This window comes from Cyrtonyx montezumae, unplaced genomic scaffold (assembly GCF_038088225.1).
Source record: "Cyrtonyx montezumae isolate F1298 unplaced genomic scaffold, pur_monq_1.0 scaffold_17, whole genome shotgun sequence".
In the NCBI taxonomy this organism is placed as follows: domain Eukaryota; kingdom Metazoa; phylum Chordata; class Aves; order Galliformes; family Odontophoridae; genus Cyrtonyx; species Cyrtonyx montezumae.
Window position 1 is genome coordinate 593,901 of NW_027071903.1, and position 25,632 is coordinate 619,532.

At 46.5% G+C, this 25,632-nt stretch overlaps 1 protein-coding gene across 1 annotated transcript; it reads right to left on the reverse strand.

Moving 5' to 3' along the window:
- Window positions 1-1,870: 1,870 nt before the first annotated feature.
- ATP2C2 (ATPase secretory pathway Ca2+ transporting 2) lies at window positions 1,871-22,970 on the reverse strand. The gene is made up of 27 exons (XM_065733102.1): window positions 22,690-22,970; window positions 19,707-19,811; window positions 19,125-19,241; window positions 17,455-17,544; window positions 17,344-17,379; window positions 17,199-17,260; window positions 16,311-16,419; window positions 16,083-16,232; window positions 15,917-15,985; window positions 15,415-15,490; window positions 15,105-15,171; window positions 13,764-13,888; window positions 11,499-11,596; window positions 10,749-10,850; window positions 9,855-9,944; window positions 9,088-9,189; window positions 8,338-8,494; window positions 6,669-6,839; window positions 6,043-6,140; window positions 5,908-5,958; window positions 5,405-5,571; window positions 4,665-4,733; window positions 4,477-4,593; window positions 3,782-3,929; window positions 3,106-3,201; window positions 2,653-2,794; window positions 1,871-2,012 (listed from the first exon to the last, which is right to left on the reverse strand). The coding sequence occupies exons 1-27, from the start codon at window positions 22,789-22,791 to the stop codon at window positions 1,900-1,902; spliced, it is 2,829 nt and encodes a 942-aa protein (XP_065589174.1). The 5' UTR covers window positions 22,792-22,970; the 3' UTR covers window positions 1,871-1,899.
- Window positions 22,971-25,632: the final 2,662 nt, after the last annotated feature.

Consider the following 25,632-nt stretch of genomic DNA (forward strand, 5'->3'; position numbering starts at 1 on the left):
TAATGAACCTCATTTGTTTCTGCAGAAATTTACCTATTGTTTTCTAAAATGGAGCACTGGAGTCAGTCATATTTATCCTGATTTAATGAGCAAACCCTGTGCTCCTGGAACAAACGTACCTCCAGCAGAAATTCCCTAGGGAAGGTGCTTTTTTTAGTGACCTTAAGTAGTGTAAAAGATGAAACTGTAAAATGGATTAAGCAAGAGACATCCACAGCTAATTGTGAGTAATATCTGCACATAGCTGTAAATGCATGAATGAAAGAAAGTCAGGCTTATGCCTTTAACTTGTGTAAAGAAAACTACCACACATTTTATTTCCACGTAATTCATCATCTCTGTGCTGTGAAAAAAATGACAGACGTACCAAAGCTCACTTGCAGGTTGGGGTTCTGATCGTGAGGCGTTCATGCAGATGCTTTCCCTTAACATTTTCTTTCCCCCCTGATGCTTTTCATAGGGAACCAGATATGAAATTCCAAGTCATGTGCAAATGTACCTTAGTGTAGCTCCCACTTGTTTTAAATAAGGTATATATGAATTTGTCCTTGAGAGAACAGCACAAAGAAATCTCTCCAGCCATACATCCTGGAACTCAGCTGTGTGCTGCATTTAAATGGTGGACAGTAGTAAATGCTGTGCAGACAGCAGCTCGTTACACGATGCTTTCTGTAAGTGTGGTGATGCTGACTTCTTATTGTCAAAATCCCACCAAAAGCCTCACAAGTATTGTTTGTTCAGGCACCCTCAATGCTGAAGCAGAGAGCATACAGAAATGAGACACAGCTGAATTTCTGCAGTTACACGTTAAGTGAACTACTTGATTTTTTTCCCCACCATAATGTGAGAGACCTTTTCTTGAAGACAAAAACCACTTGCAAGGATATTTTAAAAATAGCAAGCAGGGGAGGGTGAATTGCACAAAGCTGCTCTTTACCAAAAGTTATTACAATGGCTGAGCTTTCTTTGATTGAAACTGTGTCAGTCGAGCTGGTTCTTTCTCGGGTATGAATTGAAGATGTAATCCTGTTTAAGTATCAGCTTGTGGAGATTGGCTTAGCATTCTGACCTCCAAAATGGTGTTTTATGACAAGTTTATGTCTGAGACTCTTATCTTCACTTTAAAGCGTTGAGCTGGGGCAGGAATAAAACTGACACTATGGCACTTGTAGCAGATGACAGTGAAGCACTACTTACTGGAAAACTACTGACCCAACCAGCAGTTGAGAGTTGAGTCCCTTCCCCATGTAATCCATCCACCACTGTGCACCAGGTCAGCCAACCACTCTGCTCCTTCTGGTGACCTGGGGTCAAAAAAACCACTGCAGTGTTCAGCACTTCAGCTCTCGACTCTTTGTTTGAGATCTCACCCCAGATTCCTTTAGAATCTTGTTGAATCAAAGCTAGGGAGCACGGAGTCTGGAAACACCCATTGATTGGTGATAAAAAGGTGCTCACGAAGGCAGTGCTTTTCTGTTCAGCTAATTTGAAATAAAGAGATGGGTCTAAATCGAGAGCCTCGTTCAGATACTAATGTGCATTTTAAAACATAGAATTTTATTAATAAAAACCACTGTGATTGAAATAAATAACGCTTCGATTTATGCGCAGCAGATCTTTCTGTACAGGTGTGAAACTGCGTTGTTTTGTAGGGGGCCGTCAGCACTCTCGACACAGATCAGTGTTCCCAACGTATACCTGGTGGTGGTTCAGAACAGGAGCCATTCCAGAGGTGCCTGCAGACTGCTCACACCGTTTACGTTCAGCGTGCAAAGGAACAGAGTGCAGTGGGAAGAACTGTTGGCACAGAATTGCTTTGGTATCTTCAGAAGAGATGCTGCCTTGGACAGCGGTGCAGCTGAGTCACCCCACGTCACAGCCCCGGGCGTTCCTTCTGCATCACTTACAGCATTCCTTGGCGTGCTCCTGGTGGCAGCAGCGTTTTTCACACAGTTTGACCAACTCGGACACGATGAAAACTGAAGAAGCCAGTCCAGTGAGAAAGAGCAAGTCTGTTGAGAGGAAACAGAGCATGGGCGAACACAGCGGGCAGCTGGGCTCTGTGCTGGGCCCAGGCCTCCCTGCAGCAGGTCCTTGTGCAGGAACGGCCTAGCTACACTCGTAGCTGCTGAATTGGAACAGAGTTGTCTACTGTCTATTGTCCACAACAGACAAGAAGCCTGCAGTCAGATGGTGCAGTGTACGTGGTGGCTGCTCACTGATCACATGAACCCTGCTCCTAACACAACGTGCCCGACGTAGATACGATTTCATGTCTCATGGCACAGTTTGCTCAGACCATTTCCCGTGGTAAAATACGCGCTGCGTTTCAGCTCGGCAGCATTTACTGAGCATTTTGCAAATGCACAATCACCCTGAATAGGTTTATTCAACGAAAAATCATCAGACAGTGCTCGTGGAAAATCTCAGTCTGTCTGCATTGGGGTGCAGTAAATCAAAACTGAAAACCTGCCCCAGAATATCACTGAACACAGCATTTTTGTATAACTGCTTCTGCGTACGTGGGTATGTGTGCTGCTGCCTGATTTCTCCTACCAGCAACCTCCTGGGAGCTATCCTGTAGCAACTTGGCAATTCCACCTGCTTTTTAAAGTAGCTTAGAAGAAGATACATATGTATTTTGTAACTTACCTAGCGCTCCTAAGTTCTCTGTCTGGAAGATCTTTTGTAACGGAGGGACATATATAACAGCCAGTTGGCCCAGGAATGACCCCAGCACGGAATACAAGAACATGCGGTTCCGAAAAAAGCCTATTTCCAGTATCAGCTTTGTCTAAAGAAGGGGAAAAAAAATAAAAAGAAACAGCATTTCCCAGTGTCTTGTTGGCATGTGAACGTCAGGCTGCTTCTTTGCACATAAGCTCAATACTATTGGGAATACTGAAGTGATATGGACATCAACTCAGGCAGAGCTGGGTAGCTGAAAGCATTACAGCTGAACATGGATGTCATGATGGATGACAAAGGTGATGAAAATCACACAGCTTTAAAGGACTGTTATAAGAGAAAAAGCCTTCCTATGCAGAATGTTTGCATTCTAGTGGGTTTTCAGACTAGAAATGACTGCTGACACAACGATCTCACCTGAGAGCGGCACGTCAGGGCATTGAAGAGGTCAAAAAACACAAAGCATGTAAAAGTCATCGTTGTGGTCCGGGGGGTTATGCCACCTTTGGGATTCTGAAAACACACGCAGAGTTGCAGGGGTTAGTTCAGCCTTACAACAATAGGTCCATGCAACAGTGAACTAAACATTCCCTGTGACGATCCCAGGCAGTTCAAAGCTCACTCAAGCAAAGGAATAAATCTAGCAACTACAGGCAGCATTAATTTCTCCCTGCTAATTGCTGAGTTTATGATCTAAACCCTATTTTTAACTGCTTTGGATTTTGAATGAAGCATATTCTAAACTGAATTGTCTATGCTTGTACAGCACTAACAACTTTACCTGACTGAAGCACGCACTACTTATGCGCCTGGTATTCTCTACGTCTGTGGAACTGTGGAGGCAAAAAGTACCTTGGAGCACTGGAGTTGTTTCAAGTCATAGTTTTCTCATCCTAGGTAGGAAGGTCCAAATGAAAGGCAAGACAGGAAGGCAGAAACAGAGCTGGGACACTGGCTTCCTAACACTCCGCCCTTACTGATCCTTCCCCACTGGAATTGTTTCACAAAGTCAACATGTACTGCCCTCAGCAACTGCCCTTCACTTCATGCTCCACCCCGATGGAAACAAGATGTGACTGCAGATTTTCCTCACCTCCTTCCAGAAGACGAAGAGGGTTCCACTAATGATGATTAGAGCTGACATGAAGATTTTCAGGATCAGTGATTTGCTGAGTATAGTGTCCGTAACACATCGGGGCGGCTGTTTGATTGTATCCCTATCAACAGGTTCAACTCCCAGGCTGCCTCAAATAGAAGAGGAGTGCTGAGTTTAGTTAACACGGGTTGACCTGAAATGGTACTGCTGATAAGAGAAGATGGATCTGGAGGATTAAATTCTCTGGGGTAAAGTATGAGAGATGCCAATATTCTGTCAATGTTACATAAGGCTGTGTGATCTGTGAGAGCAAGATAAAGGCTTTTTTTTCTTTCTTCAAAACAAACTGCTACAATGACATAAAATTAATCTATTACAGTGCATCGTACCCACAGGTCATCATAGAGGGAGAGCTAGGGGCGAGATTCTGGCCAACATCCCTTCCATGATGAAGTATTGTAATTAGCAGTTGGATGAGGTTCTCGTACGTTGTGATTTTGGTTCCCAAAACAGGAAGATGTCAAACCTCAGGTACAGAAGTAGTAAACAGCTTTAGGAGGGACCAGAAGGGACCAGAAGTACAGCTTGTCTTATTTAACCAGAAAGTGATTGGCACACCGATAAGAAATCATAACTGCTTGTGTTCCTAAGCCAACAAAAGCTGTTACGTTGCTCATTTGACTCTTCTATACCTTTGGGCTGGGGGCCCATCCATGATGATGTTGATCCATAAGATCTGCATAGCGTTCAGTGGATTTGGTAGGTTGAGCACTGTTGACAGAGTAATTAGGCTCAAAGCTGAAATGCTCCTGCAAAGCACAAAAGAAGGTTAGCCTGCATGGCCTTGCTTCCACTGCAGTTAAAGCAAACAAGAACTTACGTGCTCAGCTGGAACCGGACAAAGTTTTTTATGTTGTAAAATATTCCTTTTCCCTCTTCTATTGCGTTCCTGGAAGAGAGGGGAGAATTTATTTAATCACTAACATTAACATATTTCACACTGAGCTCTCCCTATGACATCTTGAAGACAAGTTACCTTCACTAGCACTTATCTCAGCTGAAATAAATACCTCAGCTTAGAAAGAGGAGAACAATGCATCTTCTCAGTTAGAATGATTTTATCAGCACTAATCAATCTGAAAACTGTGGTTCACGTGGCCAGGTCTTGGTTCATAAACAGACACGTGACCTATTATATCCTCACTCTGCTCTGCCTTCTGTGCCTGTTGTTACAAACCAACAGAGCGTTGCAAATTATGCATCTTTCCTCTGAACTTCTTGCATAAGGCAGAGAGAACAAGTTAAGATTACCCAGATTTGTAGGCACTTTTAAATCTCCAGGTAGCTAACAAGTAACTGAGGAATCTCTAGCTACAGCAACAAGAAGCCAGGGCTTTCAGGTGAAAGCTAGCTTTGTCACCGCCACCTGAAACAAAAAAGTCATTGCAGGACATGCAACTGAAAGCAAGCCAGGCCCCACTGAGGAATTCATCTCCACTTACACGTCCTGTGTCTTGTGATTTTTCCAGGGCTAGTCACATAACAGCCTCATTGCAATGGATAGCCAGAAAGCATCTGAAGTAAGAAAGGGTCAGATACTAAGGAAGTCTCTGAACCTACATTACTGTCGAGAAGTCATCGTCCACCAGGATCATGTTGGCAGCCTCTTTGCTGACATCTGTGCCCGCCTGCCCCATTGCAATCCCAATATCAGCAGATTTAAGGGCCACAGCATCATTAACACCATCGCCTGTCATGGACACAATGGCACCAGCTCTCTGCAAAGCCTGTGGGGGAGAAGAGAGGCGGGGCTTGGAAGCCAGGAGAAGTCGTATTGGCCATCACAAGATGAGCACTGAACAGAACTGCTGCACAGAACTGCTCTGAGGGCAGACTGCTTGTTAATATGGAGCACAATATTACTAGCATCTCTCGTATGACCCCGGAGAGGTCTGCAGCAGAAACAATAACGATTCTGTCCTAAGTAGTGCCAACACTTCAGCTTTGGTTTTCTGGTCCTCTACTTGAGGAGAGAGAGACCAAGTGGTTGGCAGAACTCCTGAACCCCCCCACGATGCCTCATTTTTGCAAGGTCTATAATGGATTTGAGAAGCTTTTGGTACCTTTATGATTTTTAGTTTGTGCTTTGGGCTTGTTCTGAAGAAAATGGAAACCTGAAAAACAAAACCACATGATGGTATGAGATGGATGCTGGTGGTGATGGAACAAGGCCTGGATACTGTGTTCAAAACCATTACATTTCTGACAGTGGATGAGAGTTCTGACTCTGCCACTTGGTCCAGCTCTTCCCCAGACATGGCTTTCAGTTTCCCATTGCAGAGACCGATATTCTGTCCTGCAAAAAAAGCCCAGAGTAAGATCTGCTCGTCAGCTCTGCAAAAAAAGGCCACTATTTATTGACTTGAAGAGCAGAGGCAGCGATTTAAGAACTGGTGAAGCCAGACAGCCCTGCAGTGTGGAAGCAATGCAACACTCAGGCCTGGAGCTGGTACTGAGCTCAGCCCTCTCCTCTCTGCTGCTTGAAGGCAAAAATGGGAAGCACAGAGATGCTCACACTTGGAACATTAGCAGACTCCATAATCCCAGCAAAGCCATCTCTCTCATTTAAGGGCATTATACTGAGATTTGGCCATTTCTGGCTCTAAAATAGCTCAGTCTACAGGAATTTGGCCCATAGCACACAGCTGTTTTATTACTGCTTTTAATATTTGTTTCAGTGGAAAAGGCAGGAAGTCAGTGATATTTAGAGCCTCTATTAAACAAAAAGAATGGTAAGGATGATCACCGATAGGCAATGTAGCACAACATTGGACTGATCTGGCAGACAGAGTAAAGCCCAGAGGAAGGAAACTGGGTTCATTACCTATAGCCACAGCAGTTTCCAGGGCATCTCCCGTTATCATCTTTACTGATACACCAGACTCCACAAGGACTTGCACAGCTTCTTTCACTCCAGCCCTGGGGGGATCAATTATCCCAACCAGACCCAAAAATGTTAGTTTGCCAAGTTCTGAGCCTGAAGCCAAAGCTAGCACTGGAAACAGAGGGGAGGGAAAAAAAGAAGACGAAGCTAAATTACTTATAATTCATTTCCACACATTAAATTGAACATTTACAGGAGGCCTTCACGTTCCAGTTTTCCAACTGAAAAAGTCATTAAAACCAGATATTCAGATCTTTTTGTATAGGAGGCTCAAAAAATTGCTCTCCTCGAATAATAGCAGTTCATCAGAACCTGAGCATTTCTGTTTCCTAAATTTCCCTTACCACTTATTTCTGTTTAATTTAAATGCCCACCACGTCTTCCCTAAACGCAAATGGATTGAGACAGTGCAACATTAGGCCAGGCACCATTAAAGTGTTATGTAAAACAACAGTGCCCCTGTGAGAACAGAACTGTTTGAGTTTTAATTTTTTTTTAATCTACGATTTGAGAAATAAAACCAATTAAACCAGTGAAACCTCAAAGATCTTCGAGATCCAAACCCTCTGCCGTGGGCAGTCACCAGCCACTGGAGCAGGCTGCCCAGAGCCACATGCAGCCTTGCCTTCAGTGCCTGCAGGGATGGGGCATCCACAACCTCTCTGTGCAACCTGTGCCACTGTGTGAAGCAAGGCTCTGAGCACGCTGTTTCTGTTCTCATTGCCAAACTGTACTGTCCAATTGGTCCTGAAGAACCCTGGGATGTTTTGCCAGGTGTTAGGGCAGTGTTGCTTTGATGTCTGAATCACAAGCTCACAGCAGCTGCCTCAGCTAATTGCTTTTCTTTTGGAAGGTGATTTGCCATTTAGATATTGCCAGGCAAGCTCCATAACCAGCTACTAACCACAAGACACGGGACTGGGGAACACGTACATTAACTACATCTTTCAGACCTCTCTGCCAAGACATGTTCTCATTTACTTACATCCTGGGAACACGCACAGGAGAATATATCTTTGTTATGGTGTGAAAGTCTAAGATGTTTCTGATGTGATCTTTCAGCAATGAAGGAAAGGCCACGTTTATAAGAATTTCTCCAGCTCGTGCACTGACATGAAGTCAGGATCAAAAGGAGATCGTTAACGTTTGGTCTTAATAAAGAACTGAACTAAACATCAACTGGAAATGTCAGTGCCCATGCTCTGATCCCCATTCAGAGTTGCCTTTTGTTGCTCTTGAAACAGCTTTTTAAAGCAAAACTTGGCAGTGCAGTGACTAGATCAGGTGAAGCTTTTCAATGCAACATTCAATCTGTAACTCAGATGATCACAACGCTTCAGGGAAGAGAAACACTCACTGGCACCAGTGCTTATTTTCAGATCCTTTCAAGCTCATTAATTTAAATCCAGCAAGAAGAAGAAAAAAACAAAAGGAAAATAAAGATCAATGGTCAGCAACATCCAGCAGCATAAGACCCTTGCTGGACTGTGATGTGTATTACGAAGAGATCACGCAAGTGATGCTGAGGGTTGAGCTTCTGCCCATCCTAACCAAAACATAGCAGGAAGGTACTGGGGCATAACAAGGGACACAGACAGCAAGGACTGACCCCGTAGACCTGAGGAGCCCATTCTTTTCTCTTCCTGCTGGTAGGAGGCTTTCTGCTGAGGTGTAAGTGTTAATGAGATGCCGCTGCTGTTATACATAGTGCAATATCGAATAACTTCTTCAAATGCTCCTTTCATGAAGTAAATATCCTCCTGATCCTTTAAAGAAAGAAGATAATGCACTTTATCAAAGGGGAAAAAAAAAGAAGACATTTAAAAAAATGCTGGCACTGCATAAAGCTTTTCATCTGATATGAAAAAAGTCCTTTCCTTTGCTCTTTTGCCTGTTTCATGACATGCCCACCTGCACATACTATTTATGGCATGCGATGGCTTTGCTTGCGCCATTTTTCATGCTCAGCCACCACAGATGCAGACTGAGTGGTAATGAAATGGGATGTGAGCTGCCCAACCAGAGAATGGTATCAGTGAGGACAAACTCCTCACCAGGCAGGGGAGGGATGAACGGCCAACATTCTCTTCCAAACATCACATCTTTCTTCCCCTGCCAGTTTTCACCAACAGCTTTTGTTTTCCTGATCAAACCACGACACGAAAGGAATTCTCCTATTCGAGCACAGCACTACCAATGAAAATTACACCCAAGTCAGGAACTTTGAGGTTTGCTCAGTTTTTCTCCTGATATAGTTAACTTCTGAAAGCACTGTTTGCTGAAGAGATACTGTTTCATGCCCATTGCTGAGGTGCACAATTAGAAACACGAAACCAGCCCACAGGACTGTTTGCTTTACCTGATTTTTCAGCGCGCATTTCACAGCCATCCATTTTTGTTCGGAGCTAAACGGAATTTCCTTCTTTCTTGCATATATATCTTTTATGTCAGCTAACTCCATCTGAAGTACAGTAAAATAAGAAAAGCACTGTAATGCTGAACAATGCCAAAGCTTGTCTTTATTTTTTTATGGCACAGTACACATCAAGAACTGACCATGTACTTTGAAGGCAGTTGTATTTCACAGAGCTCAAGAGAAAGCTTGGGGAAGAGTGCTTACTGTCACTCACTATGAGTACAATATTCATTACAATTCTTATTTTACACAATCATGACCAGAAAAACACAAACAGCTCTCAAATGATCCAAACCCAGGGTGGCCCTACGCTATGCTTTCTGGCAGGGCCAGTTCTTGCTTGTTTTTCCACACTCATCTTCCTCCTGAACTCTTAATTGGAGTTCAGAGGAAATATAAACAGACATTTTGGTTTTGAGCTCAGAAGAAATCTATGCAGAATAACTGCACCGATTAACCAAGCAAAACAATTACTGCTATTAGCACAGAAGCTCAGGGAAGGTGTTTGTGGATGGCAAGAGACTTATATGGGAGAGGTGTACATCTACAACCCTGGGGAGAAGAGGAAAGGAAAGAAAGGATAAAAGCAATCTACAGACTTCAAAGAAGTCTGGTCACTGCTGTCAGACTTAACAGGCCCAGTTTTTCTTTTTATTATTATTATTATTATTTTTTAAATTCTGGAATATTTTAAATCTCAACAATCTTACCTTCATTGCAAGAGCAAGGAGAGCTCCTTCCGTGGGCTGTCCTATCACACTGTTTTTCCTGATAATGGCATTATTGACCACACAGCCAGCCTAGAGAAAGGGAAGTATTCACATGGTTCATTTCTTCCACAACTAAATTCATAGCTTTTTCCATCTCTTAAAAAGAAATAGAAAGAGATTGGAGAACAAAAGCAATTGCATCCTAAAAGATGTACTACTCCTCATAACCACATCTCATGAGATTAGTTCTTGTGCTTTCTAAACCTTAACCCACAGAATATGCCATTTTGGGGGGTAAAATGTTATGTTTCTGGATAAATTAACCTGAAGCAATGTATGATATATATCTAACCATCTTCATGAAAAAACTCAGACCTTCCTACCATTGCAGCTAACGTGCAGTATGGGGACAGTAAAGCCTGACCTCCATTTGAGGCTCCAGCTCAGATCATTTCACCGTTCCAGCACTCCACTCCAGCCTACACTCAAATGCCCAAGATGATACTTAATGCTAACATGAAATCCAGAGACCATCGCAGTGCATTTACATATTGATTGCACAGCTGACTGAAGTCTAGAGTCTGTCTACATTAACAGCCTGAACATGGTAACATTAATTGCTCTCTCCTCTGCCTGAACCGTATTTTGTTCCAAAACATCAATGACACTTAACTCGGTGACTCCAGCCTCTCCCTGCATGTCTTGATTGCTGCCTTTCACCAATAAGCTTCAGGTTTCAGATCATGATTACCTGGAGAATTTCTACCTGACTGCGCTCACTGGGCAGTTTGTTAAAGTTACAAAAGAGGTGTTCTCACGCTCTTTAACCAAAATGATCTGCGCTAATTAAAACTGAATGCAAATAGGACGAGCTGATTCATAACTTATACTTACCTCCACTAGCTTCCCAACTGAGACATTGGAAAATTCTTTAAGAATTTCCTTTGATGGCAGAAGATAAACATTTCCTTCTCCATTGTAGCCCACCCCACTGACCTGAGGAAAGGAGGGAGAGAGAAGAGCTTCCTCAGAGGCAGACAAGGCTATGCCATGTCTCTATACAATGAGGTGCACTTGAGAAAACTTCCTATTTAGAAGGTGTGATGGGATTTTTCCTTCTAGCTCAAGACAACGCTGCTGGTAGCAAATATGTATTAAGAAAATATAAGGATGAAGAAAATCAGCTCTTCTTCTGAACTCAAGCTCTGCAGAAGTGTCACGTGGCTCTGTCAAGGGATCTTGCTCTTTGGTTGCAGTGGGTTGACTGGTGCTGCTAAAGCCCTGATCATGCCTGCATTTTTCATCAACTCCACAAGCAGGTAAACGAGCAAAGTATTAAGTCTCTCATAAATATTCCTCTAACAGACAGACCCTCAAGGCTCAACAGCAGATCTCAGTGTTTACAATTGCGGATGAAGTCAAGGAAGATCTGTTCATGGCACCTGAGTGGCTTTTGTATGGGCAGAGCTGCAGCTGTGTGTCTCCAGCACTGTGAAAGTCCCTTCTCTTTGACCAAAGCAGCGTTGTGCAAGGACGTGCTTTTTTGGAGACTCACTCAACATTCCTTATTTGGGCCCCGTGGAACTAAAAGCAAATTGTCCCCACTGAGCTTGAACAGGAAAGCCCATATCACTGCCTCTGTACCTCTGCCTGGAAGCCATCCGAGGTCATGAGCCGAGTCACTGTCATCTCATTGGCCGTCAGAGTGCCTGTCTTGTCTGAGCAGATGACATTGCAGCAGCCTGACGAAGGAAAGTTTTTAATCAGAACTCATTAAGTTGTAAGGAAAGGATGAGAGGAAAAGGATTTGATTACGTTTGATGGCATCGTGAAAGTAATTTGGTTGTGAGATGCAGTAGGAGACATCTGAAGATGTCTGCCTTGTCTTGAGCATCAGGTCATGAGCAGCTGGAGAAGGCCCTGACCTCCAGGAGGCGACCAGCATATCCAGGCTGCAGCACTGCACACCAACAGAACTACTATTATGTTCTGAGAAGTAAAAAATGCCCACTCTGCCACATGCTTCCTCAGATGGGCTGTCTAATTAACCTTTGCTTCCCTATCTCTACGTCAGGAGCAGCACTTCTCTGCCTCCCAGAGGGCTGAGGCAAGATGTGTGAAAAACTGCTGCAAAAAGTACTTTAAAATCTGGTGAGGAGTGGGAGCTGCCCCACTCATGCTTTGCTTTGTGACAATAAAGCACGTTTATGCCAGGGCCCATTTACAGCAGAATACAGCAAAGGAGGGAATGAGCAGAGTTAAACACAGTTCTGGCTATTTCCCATTCCCAAAAAGGGGAGAATATAAAAGACTTTAACTCAAAAGAGAATCAGCCTGCAGCTCCCTTTGAAGTCTGAACATCTTCCCTGGCTCTGCAGGTGACCATACGGCTTGGCAAAGATTCACCAACATGATGATGACCTCCAGGTGAGAGCAGCAGGTAGGGCTGCAAGCAAATGAACGGCAGTTTTGACCTGACTAGCTTTTCTGTGCTATCACCTCTAACATTCCATTTGCAATTACTTACAGTTAAAGAATCAGGTAAAGCAAGCATGAGGATTGCGGCCTCAAGTTGCATTAAGAGAGATTCAGGTTGGACATTAGGAAAAAATTTCTTCTCTGAAAGAGTGATCAGGCACTGGAATGGGGCTGCCCAGGGAGTGGTGGGGTCATCCTCCCTGGAGGTGCTCAAGAAATGTTTGGATGTTGTACCAAGGGACATGGTTTAGTGGGAAGATGGTCTTGGAGGTCTGCTCCAACCTCAGTGATTCTATGATTATTTTTCTCAATTTGAGAAGCTTACTGTACAATTAATGTCCTGAGAGTACAGCTGTTTCCACTTCTAGGCCGTCTGGCAGAGTACCTGGACATCTGGCAGTTATGCCTATTTGGGCACAGCCCTTCCAGAACAAAATTCCTAATGAGATAAGGCAGTTTCAGATGTCTTGGGTCAGGGCAGGGACAATAAAATCAGTGATAAGATTCCTTAACTGCAGAACAAACAAGAGCAGTTCAAACAATAGCAGCATTTCAAAGTCACACAAATCCTAGCTGAAGATCCGGCTGTGCAGCAGATATCCTAAACTCCCTGGGCCCAGCTTGGCACTTGGTGCACACTGTAATGAGTGGTCCTAAATGCACAGTATGTCTTTCCCCTTCATATAACTGCCATACTCACCAAGGTCACAGTAGCAAAGCCTGGAGTACGGTGACCTGGGGATGAGGGCCACTCTGAAGATAAGAGGAGGTGAAGGAATACTTTCATAAGAGTTTATTCTGCCCCACGCTGTGAGGGTAGGCTGGATGTCTTCTCAACATCCTTTTTTATCCCTATTTTCCACAGCTCTTTGGACTTGAGGGAGATGGCTACCTTCAGGAAGGCAAATAGTTTTGCCTGTGCCACCAAGCTTGACTTGAGGGGCTTAAAGGCTTTTCAGCCAGACAGCAAAGAAGTGGGTGGCAGGGACCACCAGGATGGGGATCCCATGCAATGGGGAAAAAGGAGAAACCCAACCTTTTGATCCAAAGAGAGCAGGCATGGCTGCAGAGGAGCATTGCTCCTCGTGGGCCACTGCCATGGGTTGGGTCCCAGCAGGAGGAATATGCCACAATTGATTTCTCTCTGCACCATTCCTAATAGGCAACAGCACCTGACCGTGTTACTGTCACTAAAGTAAGGGCAAAGGTGAGCAACACAGAGTAGTATTTAAGTCTGAGTGGGTTGCTCTGGCCCTGAAAGCATACCCCAAGATAAAATACACATATTTCTATATTAAAATAACAAATAAGCAACAAAGCAATTAAATAAAGTAATAAAAATCAAACCAAGGCCCCCTTGGCCAACCCATAGCTGGTTCAGTTCAGAACTTGAACCCATGACCAAAACCTGTGGCTCCTTTGCAACCTTACCCAAGGTTTCTACGATGGGCAGCTTCTTCACAATCACTCTTTTTTTGGCCATGCGAAGAACGCCCAGCACCAGCGTCACTGTGACCACGATGGGAAGGCCCTCTGGGATGGCAGCCACTGCCAGGCTGAGGACAACAGAGAGGCAAAGGCTTCAGTGTATGGGTCAGAATGACCAAACATTCCCAAGGGACATCCCTATGGGGTGAGTCTTCCTGCCTAGATGGGGACATGCGAGTGGAAGAGTTGACCACTGGGATTGCTGGGACCAAAAATAAAAAGCAGAGCATCTATTCAACCCTTCAACATTTTTCTGGGTAATTTTGACAAAGCAATCACTTTCCTTCTTCACACGGTTAAAGAGCAGTAACTTCTGGCTAAGCAGGGATTCAGAGGTTGGATTCATTCATTTAGCTCTCTGAGGATGGGACGTGAACACTCCCTGGCATCACATCTCACACGTTGGCCATACGCAGCCCCACATCTCCTACATGTGAGTGCAAACTATGTCAGGGGGGAATGAGCTGCCCAGATGTCCCTACGCTGTGCGCACCGAATGAGCCCAACATTAAAACCCACAACAGCTGGCACGCCACGAAAAGCCAGACATTGGCCACATCTGTCCATCAGTCATTTCCTTGGGTAACTGAACACCTCCACATACATCTTCAAAGCGTAACCAAAGAGGACTTTCAAAGCCATGGGCTGCTCCCCAACCTTCAGACCTAACCGAGCTGTTCCTTGTCACCACATCTCCTTCCCTGTTGTTCTGTTGTCCCCTCACCCGTGGTTTTGTTTTTATTTTTATTTTTATTTCCATGGAAAGCTTTTTTAAAGGACAGATTTGAGAGCCATGACAACATCGAACAATAGATTTTATGGGCACTACTAAAAACACGTGGTTTATTATGTTTGATTAAGAGCTTGCACATGCATTTCATGTCCATAAAACGCACATTCCTCTCATTATGTGTAAATCTAGAAAGAACAGCAAAGGCTAATATTTGCTGTTGTTACACTCCCACTAAATTCATAGTGCAGATAGGAAAGGACATCATGGCAGGATGAGGTGGAAGTGCCAGTGAAGATTTTCAAACTACTTTGATCAGAGAAAATAAGGAAAATGATATTTGAATTTAACTGATTTCCAAAGACACCCATACTTCTTTTTCTGTTAAACTCAATTGTAAAACCAACATTAATCACACCAGTGCAAGATCGGTGTGTACTTCAGAAGGGTCTTATGCAAGCTCCCTTTTGTGAAGTGGCCATTGTTTTGACCAGGAAACTCCCTGGGACATATTTCAGTACAACTCAAAGAGAAAGGCACTTTAAAGTCCTCACCTAACTCCAATTGTGAACATGCTGAGAAGATGCTTCCCTTGCAACCAGCCAATGAGCATTATTAAACCTGGTGGGGGGGGAACATCAAATTAAAAAACATTAAGAAAAGTATACCTCTCTAACTCGTTTTAGCTGTTGTTGGAGAAGGAATAGTGCAATGAAGCCCCCAGATATCTCCCTCCCAGGAATCTCTGCTTAGACCTCCCAAAATCCAGGTAACCCCCATCAAGTACTCGTGAAAGAAGCGGCCCTGGAGCACAGAGGGCTCTCACATCACCACACACAGTTATCAGCGCTGCATTCAACTCACCAATTATGCCAAAGGAGAAAAGGGTGAGTTGCTTCCCCAGTCTGTCCATGCTTTTTTGGAGTGGCGTTTTGGGAGTCTGGAAACATGAGAGAGCAGCTGTTTTACTTTGCACATCATGAAAGATGATAAGCTGAAGGCAGGGCAGAAAAATAGCCCCACACAGACCTGATCATCATTACTGTGGCCCTTACAACTGCCCCATAATGCCCAGTGCTCACCCACTGCAAACCTAAGATAAAGCTTCATTTGTGTTTGGTTCAGAGATGTAGCCAGGGAAAGCTTGGCATGTGAACAAGTAAAAATGTATGTGCCTAAAGGAAGTGGAGGAAGGGGAAAATGAAGAAACAAAAAAAAACCAAAGCAACAAGGAGCCATGTGGTTCAGGCACCTCTCAATCATGCAGACATTCAGACAGACCCGGTGCCTTAACCCCAGGAGTGCCCCCTCATGATTTTCACCCAGCACGTCCACCATTTCCAGAGTGACCCAGAGACTTCTTTACCTCTTCAGCTTGCATCATCTTAAACACCTCTCCAAACTGTGAGTTTTCACCTGTCCCGATAACTACACCCTGAAAACAACATCAACAACAAAGGAGATGAAAAAAATCTTACTTAAAAGATTCTGTGACTGAAGTCAGGGAAAAGACTGGGGGTGAGAGGACTCACTTTTCCCTTCCCGTATCGCACCAGGGTCCCCATGAAAACAACATTGCTCAGCGTGGTTATGTCTCCAGCTTCCAGTAACACGCCGTCAGTCTTGTTGCAAGGCTCAGCCTCTCCTGTAAAACTGGATTCATCCACCAGCAGATCTGTAACCTAAATAAAAACACACCATCTCTTGCACTGTTAAGACACCCTTTAAAAGCTGGCCCTTGTCCACGGAGCTGCATTTACCTCTATCAGCCTGAGATCTGCGGGGACCCTATCACCAACAGAAAGATATATGATATCTCCAGGCACAAGCTCTCGTGCGAGAAGATGCTGCAGTTTTCCTTCCCTCAGGCTAGATTGGACAAATGGAAAAAGAAGAAAAGAAACCAGGCTGTGAGCTCATTATTCTTTCTGCAGGCTTGGGAACGACCGGCAGGAAAGCAAGAGCTCTGCCCCAAGGATCTTCCAGTGTAAATAACAACATAACCACAGAAACAGAATGGTTTGTGTTGGAAGAGACCTTAGAAATCATCTTGTTCCAACTTGTCTGCCATGGGCAAGGACACCTCCCCCCAGACATCAGAAAGGAAGAGAGCGTTCCATCCCTCTTACTCTCAGTTTAAATTCTTAAACAGATGGGCACATTTTAGAATATTTACATGCCACCAACAAATGACATGAACAGCATTTATACAGTAAAAACCTTACAGACCCTCAGTTGTAACCCATTGCCTTGGGTATGGACACCTCCCACTAGCCCCATCCTGAACACCCCCAGGGATGGGCACCCACAACTCTCTGGGCAGCTTGTGCCAGTGCCTCGCCACCCTCCTACTTAAGAACTTCTTCCTAATTAATTTCAATCTACCCTTGTCCTATCACTCCGCTTCCTGATAAGAACCCCTCCCCAGCTTTCCTGGAGGCCCCATTTAGGTCCTGGAATGCTGCAGTGCTGCTCCCCAGAGCCTTCCCTTCTCCAGGCTGAACAGCCCCAGCGCTCTCAGCCCACCTTCATCTTCCAGGCACCGATTTCTCATTACACCAGTGATGACCTGCAGTCACGCTCCTCACCAGCCACCTCTGCCCCCATAGCCCTCAGGACTCACACCCCACCAACCAGCTGTGCCTCACCAGTTGCACTCAGGGGGGACCAACTTGTTCAGTTCTTCCAGAGACTTTTCAGAGCGATACTCCTTTTAAATTAGAAAGGAAAAGAAAAACCAAGTTGGGTGAGTGGCCTGCTCGGGGCTGTGGGGCTGAGCCCTGCTCCACGTACCTGGATGAAGGCCACGGTGACCACAATGAGCACAGCCTGAGTAGAGAGAGGTGTTATAAGCTTGTTGGCTTTGGAAAACAAAGGGCCAGGGTACAGGGGATGTGCACCTACCATGGTGATGCTGGCAGCATCCTCATACTCCTTAGTGATGACGCTTACCAAAGCAGAAGCCAGCAGCAAGAGGATGAGGGGATTTTTAAACTGGAAAAAGAAATGAAATGAGTCAGAACATAAACATGGTCTGAACGGTCTCAGAGCCATTCAGAAAGGGCTGGAGATGCTGCCTGGCTGCAGGAACCCTTCTGTATAGAGAAGGTGCAGTGCCTGTGGTCCCTTACGTGCCACAGGGACCACCAGCACAAGGTTGAGGCTCTCACCAACACACACAGATGTCCACTCTTCCCCCATCCCACAAAGGCAAGGTTTGTATTTTCAGACACCTAGGGCAGGGCTGACTCTGAAATCTCCTTAGAGGCACGATAAGCTCAAACAAAACCTTTTATTGTCTTTTAGAATCTGATACTAGAAGTCCTCTCCTTTTTTTTTTTTTCCTGTTTCTCCTCATTATTCTGCCAGGCTCTGCCCTGGTGCCAGGAGCACTGTCAGGTGTTGCAATCCCAACCCCCCTCATATGGGAGACACCACCAAAATCAGCAGTGGGATTGGGAAGCCATGCACTATGGAGAGTTTCTCTTTTTTTTCCCTTCACTTTTAGGCATGGATTTTAAGGGCCCTGCTCCTACCTGCAAAAATCACCACTCCATCTAGCTAGCATGGGAACTGGTGGAACCAAATGGCACTGAATAGTTTGTTTCACGTCCTCATAGGGGAAATAATTTGTTAAGGTAGTCAAGGAAGACTCAAAAAAAAAACCCAACAAACCAACCAACAACCAAACCCAAACAACCCAGCATTTCACTTCTTACTGGAAATAAAAGGACCCTTGAAGAGATTTAGTGATGCTTACATCAAAGCATAGATGCATATTGATCACACAGGAAAAAAGGATAATCTGTGAAATAAAAAGGAAGTCTTCCAGAGCAAGGAAAATCTTCATTGCCCAGCAAAAACAACACCAAAGGAAGCAAAGTAATAATACAAAAATTCAGAAGGTAACCAAACAGTCAAATTGCTAACTGAAAACACACACAAATACATCCACCCTTCTATGGTTAAAAACTCAAGAGAATCAGAATCACCAAGGTTGGAAAAGACCTCCAAGAACATCCAGTCCAACTGTCCATCTGCAGCCAATATTTCCCCACTAATCCCTGTCCCTCAGTACCACATCTAAACCTTTCCTGAACACCTCCAGGGACGGTGACTCCACCACTCCCTGGGATGGGGAGTGGATCTTTCAGAGAAGGAATTTTTCCTACGAGAGGTGAAAGACACATTCAATATGTATGAGAGTGTTTAAGAAAATCCAAGATGAGTTTGCTGGAGAAAACCAGGACAGCAAATCCACCTTCTGCCCGATGCCCTGAGTACAGCTGGCTTTCTCAAGCCTTCCCTGATTTTATCTCTTACCTTAAAGGGAATAGATGCGCTCCAGAAACCAGTTCACTGAGCTATAACTTTTGATTTGTGGGCTGCCTGGAGATAAAAAGGTTTATTTTTATTTTAAGATGTTATCTCCAGGTTTAATGAACCCGCATCTGCACCTCACAATGGCTTTCTTGTGGGAACGGACAGTTTCTGAATCCGGTGCACATCCTGTCCCAGGGCTGAAAACATGGAATGTTTCAGTGCACGGACTTGCTCGTGTCAAGAACACTTACCTGGTCCAGGTATTTCTTCCATATGGGCTCTGTAGCATCTACTGAAAACTCATTCCAGCCATGTTTTAACCTGCGCTGCAGCACGGAAATCTCAGAGAGCCCAGTTTGTAAATCAACCTAGCAGGACATCAAAGCAAAACAACGTTACATGGTGTAGGACAGTCACAGAAAACTGCTACAAGTGCAAGTGTCAGCATCAGATTCTCTCTTTGTTAAGGAGCAAAGCAATTAACTGGGAACCTCCCTCCTGAGCCCCAGCACCCCATGCAGCACAGTGCCAGGCATCACACCAAGCACTGCCAGGACCCATATCCCTGCTGGGGACCAGAGATCCCACACTGCAGCAGCAACACCACAGGCAGGGGATAGGGCAGAGCTGGGGCATGGGGTCAGGCTGCAAAGTCAGCTAGGGGTGATAAAACCTCACCAGGAATGTCACCTCTGAAATTAAAACTGCACTAAAAAGTAGGGAAAATATGTTGTGTGCACTCACACACGATTTCTCAGGGGCTGCTGCTGATTTGGGTCAATGGCTGCATGGCCTGCAGTGTTTTGTTCATGAGTGTAGCTAGAACCCCTTACATTTAAGGCTTTGGCCAAGTCTTCTTTATGGCATTTACACGCATCTTTTGGTAGCAGAACTGTCACCTCCTTCTGCTCAATGACTTTCAGCTCACACTCCTGGCTCTGTGGAAAGGAGATAAAGCACTCATTAGGTAAGGGCCCCACTAGCAGAAACCATTTGGCAATTCTCTGCCTCTCCCCCAACCCCATTCTCTTGTCCTGTCAGCCCTGTGCCTCCACAGATAGCCACATCACTTCCCCAATTAGTCCTCAGCCCCAAAGTCTGGTGCACCTTGTTTCCTGATGTTTGCCACGAGGCAGCTGGGAATGCTGGCTCTGTGTCTGCAGGCAGGAAGATGAACACCCTTTGGGGGTGGGAGGATTTTTGCTGTGCTGCCAGAGTGACCAACAATGTTATTACACTCGATTCTGTTTGGCTATTAAATTGCTGATGATTTTGCTCACCCCTTCATACACCCAATGGTCAGCTCATCTCCATTGCGATGCCCTCTGGCTGCCTGGCACAGGGGGGCAGGGAGGGTCTGGGACCAGCTCAGTGGTTTTCTATCAAACCCTCACAATGAATGAGGTGCTGCCTCAGCTGAAAGGCCGCCTGAACCTTCTTTGGGGTTGTTATCAGCTGGTGGAAAGCAATGCGATTAGGAGCTGGACTGCCAAAAGACAAACATGCAGCAGTGTTGTGGGCAGGAAAGCATGAGGGGCCCTGCTGTTTGCAGGGATCCTGCTCAAGATAAGTGTTCTGCCATGCCAGTGTTTCACTGTGTGTTCCTTGCTCAGAGCAAGGAAAGCTTGGTTTTCCTTGCTAAAGACACAACCAACCTGTCAGAGGTAAAAAAGAATGGTAATGGTGAGTATGGACAATCTCTGCCCCAACAGGAGGAAGCAGGCCCAGTTTTGGGGCAGCTCTGCTCTCCCACCTCCACTGCCCCTGAGTGGGAGAAAACAGCCTCATCTTACAGAGCCTATGGGTTAAGGAAAGGTGTTGGAGGATGGGAAGCAGCACAGGCACGAGGCAGTGCCTGCAGTCCTGTGGAGCTGGTGGGAGCAGCCAGGTCTGCCAGCTCCTGCTCTATCACTGCTATTTACCTTGGGGAAGGTGTGGAGGAGAGGAACTCACGTAACTCAACACAAGATCGTGATGCCATACAGCCAGGCAGCAAGATGCAACGAAACCAAAATCAGAATTTACCTGCTGCTTTGTGAGCTCAGGGGGTGCTGGGGGACAGGGGATGCTGCGTGCCCCATCACCTCCATCCCTGGCCCCAAAACAACCCATCAGTTGTTTTGCAGCAAGGGGAGAAGCACGGGGCTCTTGGGGCAGTCTGTATGTTGAAACCTGGTCAAAAGTGAGTAAAGTTATTGAGTCTAACAAGGGGCCCTTTTAAAGCCTTAAACAGAAGCCTTCTCCTTGTGTATTCTCCATGCTTCCTGAACAAAATAAGCCCACCTCAGCCCTGAGTGGAGCATAGGGCTGGGAAGTGACAGTGCTCTGAGTTCTGGCTCCTGGGACTCGAGTGGATGCAGTGCCATGAAAGAAAGGACAGAAAGAGTTCTGCTGCTGCGATGTGCCTGGGCTGTAAGGGAAATGTGGCTCATTTACCACTAAATCACAAATACAGACTAAATCACAGCCTGGGAATATCTTCCTGATACGTCACGTTGTTCAAGCCATGGCAGTTACCGGGATGCACACAAAATACATTGTTTGATGAGCTTCAATAGAGCAGCTAGTAAAGTTCCTTTTTAGGGGTGTAATAACTGTGCTATTCAGTACTCCACCCCACAGACTAGCAGTGACCCCACAGACCTGCTTTGAAACAGCCTCCATTTGTGGCAGCATTATAGAAAAGTTTCCTGGTGTGCCTCCAAGTGACAGGAACATCCACGCAGGCTCCGGAATGAGACCCTCCCTGACATCCTTCAGCCCCTGCAGAGCTGTGCTGCAATGTCTGCCTGGTGTTCACCTGCCATGGGTTCCCGAAGGACCTGCCTGAAGCTGCTGGGCTCTCACATCTCTGCTGGCTCTCTGTGCCCACAGCTGAAACCCCGGGCACTCCTGCCATGCTATGAGTGTGTGCCACCCTGCAGGGCTAGGGCTATAATTCAAGCAGGGCGGACGTTCCGCAGTAAATATGTATCACTGTTTATTTTGGCACAGCAGCAGAACGAGCCGGCCCCGTTGCTGGGACTGCACAGCGTTAGAAACCTCAGCCTCCCATCCAAAGGAGAGCTGCATCGCTCTCTCCTTGGGATCTGGGGTGTGCTTGAGGAGCACTGTGCTGCTAGGGGGAAGAGCTCAATGCTTTGCTTTCTTTTCTCTGTCAGATCAGTCCCTCTGCTGGAAAGACGTGGCTCCAAAAGGCTCAGAGGATGAGCAGAAGTGACACCTGACAACAGGCCTCAGTCAGATGGCCGCAGAAAAGAGTGTATGGGTGGTTTTGTTGGGACAGGGCTAAGGGTGAATCCTGAATGCGGAGGATTGGGTTCATCCCTCCGGTGTGTGGGAGAAAAGTGTGTCTTGAGCAATGGGAATCCCTACGCTGAGCAGATGTGGCAACCAAACAATCCCAGCCTGCAAGTTTTAGCGGAGGAAAAACAACAGTAGCAACACATGTGACACCCGAACCTCTGCGCTTTGACCCATTGGTGATGATACAAAGATGTAGTTAAAAAACAGTGTTCATACATCAACATCTTTCAGGAAAAGCAAGGACAGCAGAGAGGGCTCCTCAGGCTGAGCCCTGCAGCCCGGCTCAGTGCAGCAATGCCCAGGAGCAGCACAGGGAACCCACAGGGTGGGCACACTGCCCAGCAACCCCAGGCCCCCTCCTCGTCCCGCTGCCTGGCACGCATCCTTACCCCTGTCCCAGCTCACGGAGCACAGCCACATCACAGAGCAGCAGGCAGAGGCGACAGACTCAACCCCAAGCACACCAAGTATTTCAGCAACTCCCAGCAAAGGGCTTTGGGAACTCCTCACCTCCTCTTCCGGCTCGGCGCTCCCAAGGGGCTGATACCTCTGCGTGAGGCGAGCGGACGGCCGTCTGGGGCACAGTTTGGAGAGCACTCCTTCCACCATCATTCCCGGGGCGGTGGGGAGCACCCGGTGCCACGGGTGCTGCTCAGATTCCCCTGCAAGCACGGGGCTGTGGGTGCGGGCGGGGAGAGGCTGTGTCACCTGCTGCCAAGTCACGCCTTCGGCTGCAGGTGCCGGAGGGAGGCTGCGCACCCTTCGCCCATAAAGCCAGAGGAAGCCTGAGCGTGTTTGAGAGCAGTTGTGATACGAGAGCACGGTGTGTGTGCGTGCACAGCACCTGGAGATCACGCTGGGGGTTTAGCAGCTTTGGGTTTTCTCCTGCTCGCTGCAAACCTGCGGGGCATCGATGCATAGTGTGTGTGTAAGGTGAGCCCCCGCCTCGCTCAAGGCTGTGGTGCTGATTTATTAAAGAGCGCGGTCGTTCGTGTGCCAGGGGGCAATGTTTTCTTGGTGGATCTCGACATATGGATGAGGTGAACCTGAATCCTTTGGGAGATTTACAGCCGCCTGTCAGGGAGCATCGTGCTCAGGTCTGCACCAGGAAGCCTACACGCTCCCCCAGGCAGTGTGACTGCAGGGCTCCCTGGGGCTTAAACCATCCCTCTGGGTAGGTAAACTGTGGGATTAAATCCTACCTCACCAGGGAAATAGGGAACAAAGGTCATCCACAGTCAAAGAATAAAAAAATTGCCTCTTTCTGCAGAAGAATAACTGTGTCCCAGGACCTCAGACTCTCTCTGGTGGTGCCCAGAATCTGTCCAACTTCCATCCAGTGCTTTCCTCCAAGCCCCTTGGGGCAGCCTTACTTGCATCTTCCAGCTCCCAACTCCAGCAAAAATGCAGGAGCCCTAGGGACACCCCACCAGCACAGTGCTCTAAGGTGCAGGAAACACGTGCTCCCAGCACACCGTGCCCCTGGATTGAGTCTGGATTGAGGATTCCTTTCCAAAGGCCGAGGGAAAAAGCAAAATGATTGGGAAATGCTCTGCAAACAGCTGACCTCTTGTAAAACAAGGCTGGCACTTCCTACCTCTCTCAGCTCCCGATTGAGAAATGCTTTCTTAATGACCCGAAGCGGACGCGTCAGGCAGATGAAGGAAGTTCCTGAATCACTGCAACAATGCTCCTTCCCATGGGAAAACAGCCAGGATCGTGCTGGGCGTTGATTTTCAGTTCACATCCAGGTCTTCAGGGCCTTAGCCAGGGCTTGAAGGCAGCCTGGGCTCCCAAAGGCACTGGGAAGGTTCAGAACTGAGCAAAATCTATGGGAATGAGGTAGCAAAGCATCCCAGCATTCGACATGCTTTTATTTTCTCTCCTTCTGTAGCTTCTGGGTCTTGTTGAATCATTTCTCATATCTCTGATAGAAAATCAGTGAAAACCATTTCCTCCCTCTCTGTGCTGGTGGGAAAGAATTGCCTGAGCTTGTCCTTCCTTCTCTGACCCCAAAACTTCTCCCACCACCTGCACAGCTGTAGATGAGCAACCAACAGTCAAAACCCCAGCTCCTTGCAGGGCCAGCTGTGTGCAGTGTGTGTGGGTTGTACAATCCTGGGCACGGCTCTCGTTAGCCAAGCGCTGCTGACAATGCAGCTAATTGAGCAACAGGCTCTTGCTGCTGGTTTCCTTCTATAACTTCCTCCTCTTGGTACAGAGCTGCTGCTTGTGGAGAGACACATGTAGCTCAGTACTGAATGAACAACCCAGAGGAGAACAAAATCCTGAGTATATGTAAGGTACAGAGGCCAATGTGTTAACTCTGGGGCACCCACTGGGTGCTGAGCACCGAGGTCAGGGAGGGACGTGACACAGAATACCTCATGTTGGAGGGGACCCACAGAGATCACAGAAAAAAAGAAAACCCACAGCAATTATAGTTCTTTTCTATTATAGTTCTTTTCTATTATTTCCTATTTTCCTATTATTTCTTACTGCAAGAAGGAACTGTTTTGCTCAGAGAGTGGGAGGCAGCGGCATACGGTGCCCTGAGAAGCTGTGGATGCCCCATCCCTGGAGGTTGGGCCCTGGGCAACCTACTCTACTAGATGGCAACCCTGCCCATAGGAACTGGATGATCATTAGTGTCTCTCCCAACCCAAGCCATTCTCTGATTCTCCCAAACGTTACCTCTGGATGCTGCTTTCTGAGCATTTTGTGCCCTGGCTCGTGTGAGGCAAGCACAGAGCCCTTGTGAGCCCTTCTGTGGGGCACAGACCAAGATCTCACCCCATCCCTGGCAGCACTGAGGCTTGATCCAGAGGAAGATTTGTCAGCAAAGCAGCCTTGGCAGAGAGCTGGCTAAGTACCACAGAGGGCTGCTTCCTTCCCAGAGGCCGCACTGATGGGTGCAAGATCCCTGCAGCCTCCTTCATCTGCTTCCCTCTCCATAAGCAGGGCTGGTCACACTTTTGCTTCTCTTGTGCCACCTTGAGGGAAAGAAACTCTAGTGCATGGGACTGATGCCCAGGTGTCCAAATATTCTGCTTTCAGGTTGGATTTTTCCCATGCCCCTGAGCAGAATAGCCACATCTGCCGGTGAGAACACAGACCTGCCCACACGGGCTCTTCCTGGTGCATCCTTCCCATGAAAAATCTCTTTTGATGAGAAGAAGAGAGCACTGTGATGTGCTGCACAGTGTGTGCAGCAAGGGGTGGCAGAGAAGAGGGGTTTTTGACTTGAAAGCTCACAGCCTGTTACAACAGCAAGGAACTAAGATTTAGGCCATTTCCTTTCCACGTTTTTCAGCGCTTTTGATACAGGGCAGATAACAGCCTGGCTCTGTTATTACTTAAGATCTATCCCTAGGTATGCCACTGGGAAGGAAATGGGAATTTTTCTAAAATCTCTTGGTTACTGCTTGCACAGCCTCTGCTGCTTATGCTGAG